The sequence below is a fragment of the Cynocephalus volans genome, chromosome 17, assembly GCF_027409185.1.
Source record: "Cynocephalus volans isolate mCynVol1 chromosome 17, mCynVol1.pri, whole genome shotgun sequence".
Classification (NCBI taxonomy): Eukaryota; Metazoa; Chordata; class Mammalia; order Dermoptera; family Cynocephalidae; genus Cynocephalus; species Cynocephalus volans.
The window spans coordinates 14837977-14849310 of NC_084476.1; the positions used below are offsets into that span (position 1 = coordinate 14837977).

An 11334-nucleotide genomic window follows, 5' to 3' on the forward strand; every position below is an offset into this window, starting at 1 on the left:
AAAATAAATATGCACCTACCAAACAAAACAAAACAAAACTACAGAATCTACATTCTTCTCATCAGCACATGAATCATTCTCCAGGACAGACCACATGTTAGGCCACAAATCAGGCTCAACAAATATATAAAGATTGCAATCATATCAAGTATCTTTTCAGACCACAATGAAATAAAAGTAGAAATCAATAACAAGTGAAACTTTGGAAACTGTACCAATACTTGGAAATTGAACAACATGCTCCTGAACAACAATGGGTCAAAGACAGGAGGTAGGAGATAGCAGACGTATAGATTCATATGTATATAAATATTTCCATACACACCCATATATATACATATATACAAATAAATATATACACTATATGTATATATACATGGAGGGTGTATATATGTATACACGTACATGAACGAAGACAGAGAAAGAAAAGGAGACATTAAGAACTGGCTCATGAGTGTTATGGAAAACAGTATGGAGCTTCCTCAGACAACTACAGATGTAGCTTCCATAAAATCTTGCAATCCCACTGCTAGGTCTATAAACAAAGGATTGGAAATCATCATGTCAAAGGGTTACCTGCACTCCCGTGTTTATTGCAGCTTTATTTACAATAGCTAAGAGTTCAAACCAACCTAAATGTCCATCAACACAGGACTGGAGAAGGAAAATGTGGTATATACACACAATGGAATACTACTTTGCCTTAAAAAATAAAATTCTGCCATTCACAGCAATATGGATGAATTTGGAGAAAATTATGTTAAGCGAAATAAGGCAGGCACAAAAAGAGAAATACCATATGTCCTCACACATAATTGACAGCTGAAAAAAAAATATGAACAAAAAAAGAAAGATACAACAATCACAATAATTCATTGAACTTACAAAAGGAGAAAACGGAATTAAGACCATCAGAGGTGGGATAAGGGGACGGGAATGGGCAGTAGCAAGAAAGTGGTAAAGGGCCACAAAAAATGATTACTTGGTGTAATGATAAATATAGTAATAAAAAATTAATTAATTAAAAAAAAGAATTGGCTCATGTGATTGTGGGGATAGGGGTAGACAAGTTCAAAATCCATAGGGTAGACAGCTGTAGTGGATTAATTGCGCCCCTCCAAAACTCCCTGAAGCTTGAATTGTGTCCCCCAAGTTTTTGGAAACTTAGTCCCCACTGTGACTGTTAAGAGGGTGGGAAATCCTATCATGGTAATTGAAAGGTGGGGTCTTGAAGAGGTGATTGGATTGTAGCACCATGCCATAGTGAATGGATTGAAAATGGTGGTCAGGGGCGTGGTTCTGAGGGCTTTAAAAGGAGAGTCTGTCTATCTTTCTCTTGCCGTCTGTGCTCTCTCTGCTTCCACCATCTTGCAATGAGATACCCCTGGGTCACTGTTGCCACCACCAGATGGACTTTGGACTTCCCAGCCTCAGAAAACTGTAAGCAATAAATGTTTTTCTTTATAAATCACCCAGCTTCAGGTATTCTGTTATAGCAACACAAAATGGAGTAATACAACGGCAGACTAAAAACACAGACAGAAGTTGATTCTCTAGTCTTGAGGCAAATTTCTTCTTTCCAGAAAAACTCAGTTTTTGCTCTTGCTCTTTAGACCTTCAACTGATTGGATGAGAACCCCTCCTATCATTGAGGGTAATCTCCTTTACTTCAAGGCAATTTCTTGTACATTTAAGCCACATCTACAAAATACCTCCACAGCAACACTTTAATTGGTGTTTGATTAAATAACTGGGTATTATAACCCTGCTAAGTTGACACATTAAATTAACCATTACAAGTGGAAAGGATAGAGTTAGCAACCAATAGGGTACTGTTCCAACTCTACAAGCAAAAGAAATCAAGGTGAATGATGAGGGGGCTGAGTGCAGTCACCCCAATAAAACATTCTAATCTCTTGCCCAGTTTCTAGACCTGAGCCTGTTTTCAGACCCAGAACCCACTCACTAATAGAAAGGCCAAGTTCTGCGAAAGAAGAACTATACACCACCACAAAAAGGGCACATAGTGATTCCCCCTACGCTTTCCTGGGGGCAGCTATGAACATGTACTTGGGTAACTTGGCACTGGGGAAAGTGCTGTTATGGTACCATTGTTAGAGAGGGTGCATATAGGTACAAGGTACTAAAAGGAGCATTGGCTCAAGTCTGATACACACTGCGTGTGCTTAATCTACAGACACACTCTGTGGTCATTTCATTCTTCAAATACATTATGAGGAACACATTCTTGACAGTTAACATAACTCCACCATTGGATCTCTGATTTATTGGAAGTGTCAATATCTCAGTCAAGATAATTAATAAGAAATAATATCATATGCTAGACAGAATGTCAGAAAAAGCATATCTCCTTAATCCACCAGTTGAATCACTGCAAAAACCATCATGAAAGGTGACAGTGGACTACTGCAATCTCAACCAAGGAGTAGCCTCAATCTCAGCCATCCTGACAGATGTGGTATATTTGCAGCAAAAGACTAGCATGGCCCTGTGTATGTGGTTTGCAGATATTGCTCTGGTGAATGCATTCTTTTCCACTCCCATCACATAAAAGGATCAGAAACAGTTTGAATGGAAAACATGCATGCACTTTGAATGGAAAACAGTGTATGTTTGCAGTTTTGTACCAAGGCTCTGTTGACTCTTGAATTTTGTCATAATATAATTTGAAAAGATCCAGACCATCTGGATATCCCCATAACACCACACTGGTCCATCATATCAATGACTTTGTAGTAATTTAATCATACAACCAAGAAATTGCTGGCAAGTTGGAGCCTTAGCAAGACACAAGCACTCCTTACAGCAGGAGATAAACACCGCAAAGATGCAGGAGGCCCACGACATCAGTATCACTTTTAGGAAATCGGTAATCTATGACAGAGACTAGAAAGCTATGGCTGAATAGAATATTACCTAGAATCTGCTGACAAAGAGGGGAAAGTCAGAGCATGGTTTACAATAGGATCATCTCAGGGTATAAGTACAGACCAGGAATGGAAGATGACTCTATCGGAGCTCATTCAGGATTGTCTTGTAAGACGGTCCTCAGCGTTAAGCTTTCCTTGGGCATTTCCTCAGCTGAAGGAAACTGCTTCACCAAAGGGCAGCCCACATCCAGTGATCAACATGGTGGCAAAAACAGTCAACTCTCTTGATATCCTAACCGCAGAGCTCCCAGTAGGGACCGCTGAGGCCATCTTTGGGACTGTATCACAACCCAGGTAATCACCCTGACTAGTTCTTTCCTTTCCCTCCCTTCCACAGCTGCTGATGCCAAGAGCACCTGATAATAAACATTATGCATGTTAATCTCCATCTCAAAGTCTGGTTTCCAGAGAACCCAAACTGCAACAGCCTCAATTCACCGCACACACACGCACACACACGCACACACGCACACACACACATGCAATGTTCCTTTGATTACCCTCATTTGAGGAATGGAAAGCAGGCCCTGAAGATGTTATGGTAAGATTGAACAGATCCAAAAGTAGCCTCAAACTCCAGAAGGAGGCCCCAGGACCCTCCTGTCCCCTTGAGGGCAGCTCCACTCAATTCTGACACCCATTGTGACTTCTGTACCTAGAGACATCAGAGAACAAACTCTCCAGAGAGGTGAGGGTGGAATGAGCACACCATAGCTCACTCAGCCCAGCAAACACCAGGAGGAGGCAGGGAGAGCAGAGCTCAAACATAAGAAGCCAATGGGGCTGCCCCAAACAGAAGAATCCCTGCCACAGTGAGTCTGGCCATCTCTGCCTTGTCTAATGGGAAGCAGGGAAAAGCAGAATAATGCTGGGAGGCAAAGGGTGGGAAAGAGACAGGGACGTGAGGTAGTGTCGGAAAGTGCTCCATCCCTTTAGCATCTAAATTGATCTCTCTGCTCTGTGCTCCTTTCTCTCATCTCTTATCACTGACTAGAAGGCCAGAAAGGTCAGCTTTGCCTGATACATGATATTAGAACCAATTTGGAGAAGTGGTTCAAGAGGGACACAGAATTTTTTTTAAACTGGAAAAGGAGAGAGGATATCTGGATAGGGAATGTGAGCATCATAGTCGCTCATCTAGCCATGGACCTCCATCAGGTATGTATTTCCCCCTTCTTGGCAGTTCCAAAACACACATGAACACAGTACAAGACAGTTTTGAGATTTTGTTTACGTCTAGTTTTGGATTTTATGTCTACACTCTTTGATCCCTCGGCCAGGATATGTCATTACCCCATAGCTTTTGAGAATTCAGATTTCCAGCAAGTGGGAATCAGAAGCTTTGTAAAAGATGCCCCCAAAAGTCCCCCTCCTGGACACACTCCAGGCTTTTAGAATTACTCATTCAGGTGCTCACATCCAAAACTTCATTCCATTTTCTCAATTATTGAGTGTAGTTGAGACACAGGAGTTTCCAACCTTACTTGATTGCTTCACATCTTCCTTTCGCATTCCCAAGCATTTGCTGATGCATGCTTTGCAAACTGCACTTAGACGTGCCTCAGTACCTCCTGCTAAAACACCTAAGATCACTCAGTGAGCAGGTAATGGAGGTCATGTGCAAACCCCAACTTCTGCTTCCAGGTCCAGTGGCCCAGTTGTCCAGACCCTCTCTGTCACACCCACAACTCCATAAATGCACAAATGTCCCAGCCATCTAAGGCCAAATCCCTCCTTACTGCTGCCAGTTAATCATGTATAGCAGAATTTTCAAATTCCACAATCTGCGCCACAGAGAAAGAAAAACAGATTTCTCATTGTAACAACCACAATGTGTTCTTAATGTGGGATAGAAAACATTTAGGAAAAAATTTGTGTGTGCTTGCACGTGTTCAGGAAAAAAATGATCAAAGTGGGAAAAAACTGAATCCAGATATACTTTTACAGCTTTTTTAAACTATGAAGAGACACAGCACAGCGGTTAAAAGCCTGAGCTTCAGAATTAATCCTGAGTTTGAATATTATTTCTGCTCTTTTTACTGTGTGGCAGCAAATTACTGTGACTATATTTCTCAGATTCTTCATCAGGAAAAAAATGGGAATAAGGGTGTTGTGCAAAAGAAACAAGGTACTACCCTGTACAAGGTAAGTGATAATTACTGATTCACTCTTGGATTATTCAAAGAATGGACAAATATACCTTCTAAAAAAGTTTTATAAGCTCATATTAAGGTTAATCAAATTAGAATGTGAGGGCTAGGGTTTTAAATATTAAAATAAGCTACTTTGTTTTTTATTAAATTTAATTAAATTTTACTTCTCAAAATACATTGTACTTGATTTTCATGCCCCTTTACCCGTTCCTCTCCCCCCACACCACATCGTACCTGTGCACTTTGCTTAAATAGTTCAAGGAATTTTTGTGGTTATTATGTCTTCTTCCCCCCACCCTTTATTTGTTTGTGTGTTTATTTATTTATTAATTTTTTGCTCCCACAAATAAGCGAGAACATGTGGTATTTCTCTTTCTGTGCCTGACTTGTTTCACTTAATATAATTTTCCCTAAGTCCATCCATGTTGTTGCAAATTGTAGTATTTCATTCTTTTTTACAGCAGAGTAGTATTCCATTGTGTAGATGTACCACAATTTCCTTATCCACTCATCAGATGATGGACATTTCGGCTGGTTCCAGCTCTTGGCTATTGTATATAGAGCTGCAATAAACATTGGAGTACAGGTATCCCTTTGGCATGATGATTTCCATTCTTCTGGGTATATTCATAGCGAAGGGATAGCTGGGTCATATGGTAGATCTATCTGTAATTGTTTGAGGAACCTGCATATCATTTTCCATAAAGGCTGCACCATTTTGCAGCCCCACCAACAGTGAATAAGAATTCCTTTTTCTCCGCAACCTCGCCAGCATTTATTGTTCTCAGTCTTTTGGATGTTACCTTTCCTAACTGGAGTGAGATGGTATCTCAGTGTGGTTTTGATTTGCATTTCCCAGATGCTGAGTGATATTGAGCATTTTTCATATGTCTGTTGGCCACTCGTATAACTTCCTTTGAGAAATAAGCTACTTTGAAGAACTACAAATACCTAGTTGGAGTGGGGGAGCCAATAATGATGATGGATAGAAAATAGTGGTCTCAAATATGTACTCGGTACTTGTAACCATTCTAAGTGCTTAAACATATTACGTAATGAAAACCTAATAAAAATTTTATGGGGTATAAATTCATATCCCCTATTTACAGATGAGAAAACTGAAGCTTAAAGATATCTAATAACCTGTCTGATATTAGGCTGCTGGAAAATAGACATTTAATTGTTGAGTGAACAAGTGAGTAAATAAATGGACATTCCCTGAACTGCTGTAAAAAATGCCAATCCAATGTGCCCATTCTTAAGGTTTGGATGAATAATTCCAAAACACTTTGTGTGTTTAAGTGTATTTGAGTCAATACTGCTCATAGTAGCAAAGAGTTAGAGGACAGCTAGAAACCGAAGTCCTTAGGGACCTAAGTTAGAGGACACCTAACGATTAAGTCAAGTGTGTTGCATGCATACAATAGAAGGAGTTAGAACTGGTGAACCAGATCATAAATAGATCTCAAAAAAAATGTGTAGAGAGAGGAAAAAAACATAGTGAGATATATGACACAGTATTTTTGATGTAAATGAAAAAAACACATAAACAAAGCAATTATATATTCACATGATCACATTTGGGGAATTAGAGGGGGAAAAAGTGAAAAGTAAATTTACAAAGAAGGATTTGTATAGATTGATAATGATAACTTGATGTTTCCTAAGGAGTATAAGTTTGTAAAGAAGCGCTGCTAAAGAGAACACAAGCACAAAAATTAAACTTTGTTGACCTGCGTATATTATTCCTCTGATTTTGCTGTTGAATATTTTATCAAGCCCTCTTTTTGACGAAGAGGTTCAGAGATAAAACTTAGCCTGACACAACTGAAGATTTGTCTTGGTGCAGAGGAAAATAAAACCATCTGATCTAAAATTTAAAAATTCCTCACTGTACCCCTGTCAGTCTCTATTCTCTTCTGTGGCTTTATTTTTCTTCATAATATGAAGAACTACCTGATAAATAGGTAGATGATAGACAGACAGGCAGACAGAAAGATACAGATTGATTGATCTACTGGAATGCAAGATCCACAAAGGTAGGCCTTTCTCTGCCTTATTCATAGTTGTATCCTTACTCCTAGAAGAGTGGTTTTTATAAAGTCTGTGCTCAATAAATTGTTTTAAGTGTAATATTAAACTGAATTCAAAATATTCACCTCTGTTCTTCAAAGAAAATTCTCTGTCCCAAACCCACGCTATCAACAAGACAAGCTTGGGAAGTCTTAGAGTTGGTAGGGGAAGACAGCAGGAAGAACCGTGAGGTTGATGAGCTGGCCACGTGGTAACTAATAATGATGCTATATGTGGAAACAGAGATAGGAAGAAGCACAGGCTTGCTGGTTGTTTGGGATTACAGTTACGAAACATATACTAGTTACTTCCAAAAGTTTATGAAAAAATGAAATGAAAAGATAACACAATCTTTCATGAACTTTTGGAACACTCCCTTATATTACATGGTAGGATCTTCTCCATTTTAGCTGGCACCATGACCATGGAAAGACTCAACCAAACCAGCAGTGTCTCTGAGTTCATCCTCCTGGGACTCTCCCCCCGGCCTGAGGACCAAAAGCCGCTCTTTATCCTCTTCCTCACCATGTACCTGGTCACCATAACAGGGAACTTGCTCATCATCCTGGCCATCCGCTCCAACCCCCAGCTCCAGACCCCCATGTATTTCTTCTTGAGCTTCCTGTCTTTCACTGACATTTGCTTCACAACAACCATTGTCCCCAAGATGCTGGTGAACTTCCTGTCAGAAAAGAAAACCATCTCCTATGCTGGGTGTCTGACACAGATGTATTTTCTCTATGCTTTAGGCAACAGTGACAGCTGCCTTCTGGCAGTCATGGCCTTTGACCGCTATGTGGCCATCTGTGACCCCTTCCACTATGTCACCACCATGAGCCACCACCGCTGTGTCCTGCTCGTGGCCTTCTCTTGCTCATTTTCTCACCTCCACTCACTCCTGCACACACTTCTGCTGAATCTTCTCACCTTCTGTGACTCCAATGTTATCCACCACTTTCTCTGTGACATCAACCCTCTGTTGAAATTGTCCTGCTCCTCCACATTTGTCAATGAAATTGTGATAATGACAGAAGGATCTGTTGTTCTGGTGACCCCCTTCCTATGCATCACTTTCTCTTATATACAAATTCTCATCAGAGTTCTCAAGATTCCCTCAGCTGCTGGAAAACGAAAAGCCTTTTCCACCTGTGGTTCTCACCTCACCGTGGTAACACTCTTTTATGGAAGCGTCTTCTATGAATATTTACATCCCTTGTCCAGCTATACTATTAAGGACTGGGGGGTGACACTTGTCTACACAGTTTTGACCTCCATGCTAAACCCTTTTATCTACAGCCTGAGAAACAAAGACATGAAGAGGGGTGTGGGGAAGCTGGTGGGTGGGAGGAAATCATAGCCTGAACCTCGGTGGGCATGTTCATGAGTGTCTCTGATACTCTGGACTCTGTTTCTGCTGGTTCCTGATACACACAATAAACTCTCGTAAGTCTACAGGTATAACCCTTGTGTGCGATGGATGTTGGGTGGTATTCCTTTTCACATGCAATTATCAACCATTGAGACCTTATTGTGATTCAGGAACTAGCTGAAGGTCTACCTACATCTTTGCTTCCAATTTTCCCATACCCCCTTATCTCCCATCTGCCTCTTCTCCAGGAAACCACATCTTTCCACTCCTTCTAAGAGCTGCTGAAGACCTTTGTTCTCCACAAAACCTCTGGAAATTAATTTATATTTATTCAATAACTTTCCATCCCACTAGTATCATTATTTTACCAATGCATGTAATCTATGTTTCTACTCCTTTGTAAGTCAATATAGAGATTTAGGATTTGAGACAGACTGGAACTCCCATAAAACTGAAACTTCCACCAAAGCAAGGAATGTGTCTGGCTCATCAGTTTATGCGGTGATTACATCTCTTCTTCCCCAGATATCTTTGACAACAGCATGTTCTTAACTTTGGAGTGAACAAAAACCCAACTCTTAGCCTCAATTAGCTAAGTGACATAGATCAACATATAATTTACATTGATGATCAGGCCAGTGAGCAGGGGGAGCTGAGTTTATTCTGGGTCCCTTCCCTGGTCATCTGTCATTTGTCCCTCACAGGCACTCACTCCTCTTGAGACCCCTCTTAGCATCAATTCCCCTTAGAGAGTCCCCTGTTTCCACCATCACTATCACTTAGCAATCCATCTGCTTTCAGAGAAACATTTATTGTATGTACTGAGAATTATTCTCAATATCTTTTGAAGAGAGAAACAAAACCGATATATGTGGTTGACCCTTGTTTTGGATAATAAATGTACTCTGATCAGACCATTTATCAAAATTTACCTGCACCCATGACTTTGGTTACTTTTAAAATATTCTTTATAAGTAAAAACCTAAGTATTAGTGTACGCAATATGATCAAAATTTGAGATAAAGTAATTTCACAAAAGCATACACACAAACCAAGGATATGTACGTATAGACACACACAAATCTGAAAATAGATGTGCAGAAATGATGACATTGCTTCTAATTAATTCTGGATGTAGGAACTACAGGTGATATTTTGTTATCATATTTTTATTTTCCTCTGTTTTCTAATTTCTCATACTAAATGATCCTTTATAATCAGAAAAAAACATTTAAAAATCTTAATATTAAAAAAAAAAAGTATGTGGATGTCAAAGGCAGATATACCTGACAGGGCACAAAACCAGGCAGAAGCATATTGGGCTTCTCTGGAATGTAAAGTGTCATCCAGGGCTACAGGCAAAGATGTTGTTTACTTTTGTTTTTATCTTTTATACTCTATTCTTCTGTCAGTAATGTTAGGCCTTACTGTATTTTGTATCTTAATATTTTTGTCATTTACTATTCTCCTATCTCATTCCCAAATAAATTAATCAATAGGTCATGGGGGGCTTTTGAATTTTTGAATATGCAGTTTCATAAGCACCCCTAGAAAAACTAACTTAGTCTTTATGTGAGAAGCTGCATGTTTGAAAATTTCTGATTATTCTTTATGTCTCAATGTTTGTATTTCTAGGATTCAGCCTATGATAATACTAAAACAAGTGTATAAATGTATATGTACAGTGCAGCATTGCAGCATTGTTTGTAATGGCAAAACTTAGAAAAATGAGAATCTAAAGGCCCATCAATAGGAGAATGGGTAATAAGTGATGATAGGAAAATAAGTCAATAAATAATCCTTCAATTGTTCCATAAAAAGGAGCAATATGTAGTGGGTACAAATAATGAGACAGATTTCCATCCCTGACCTGAAAAGCCATTATGAATGAAGAGCAAGTTGCAAAATAAAATGTTTAAGAATAAGCCTATTAAGGAAAAAATTATATGTAATGTGTATATGTATATAATGACTAGGTGAGATTATATACCCAGAAAGAAAGCTACTCATTAAAAATGGTTAATTCTAGAGGTGACAATGGAATAGTTAAGAAACATATAACACTTGCTTTTCAGTTTGTACACATCTGTAATATTTGAATTTGTGGACATGTATTGTTAGTAGAATTAAGACTACTAATCCCAACAAAAAAGGTACTGTAATTTATTGCTTGTATTTCATCATCATTGGGTGTGCTTTTTTATTTTTATTTTTTTTATTTTGGGGGTGTGTGTGGTTTTGTTTAAACAACAATACTATCACGTCATGGTAGGGGAAAGGGCCATGTGATATGAGGGCCAGATCACCAAAGGGGCTCTCCATTCAGTGCCCATGTTCTTATTTTGGAGATGAGTCAGATAAAGAAGAACACTCCAAGGGTGAAGTAATATCACCTACACACAACCTGTGTTCGTTATTGCTATTATCACTTTGCCTTGGAAGAGAAGACCTGGATGTTAACACTTTCTCCAAGACTGCTCAGAGCCATGGATCTATGACTGTGTCCCTTCAATAGGTCTAGGTGAGGCCCAAGAATTTGTATTTCTAACAAGTTCCCAGGTGATGCTCATGTGCCAGGTTGATAACTATACTTTGAGAACCACTGTTCTACCAGATATCAAGGCTAACTGTAGACCTATCATAATGAAGACTAGATAGATGCTAGTGAAGGCCTATACAAACAGGATGAATGACACAGGATAGAGAGCTCAAAAACATATTCACACATTAGTATACACTTGACTTATGGTATGAGACACTAGAGAGCATCTTTTCATAAATATGCCAA

At 39.2% G+C, this 11334-nt stretch overlaps 1 protein-coding gene across 1 annotated transcript; it reads left to right on the top strand.

Annotated features, from left to right (window-relative positions):
• The first annotated feature begins 7601 nt into the window (after positions 1-7601).
• On the top strand, positions 7602-10933 carry LOC134365547 (olfactory receptor 1L8-like). Its single transcript, XM_063081664.1, has 2 exons — positions 7602-8513; positions 10895-10933. Exons 1-2 carry the CDS (start codon positions 7602-7604, stop codon positions 10931-10933), a joined length of 951 nt encoding a protein of 316 aa, XP_062937734.1.
• Positions 10934-11334: the final 401 nt, after the last annotated feature.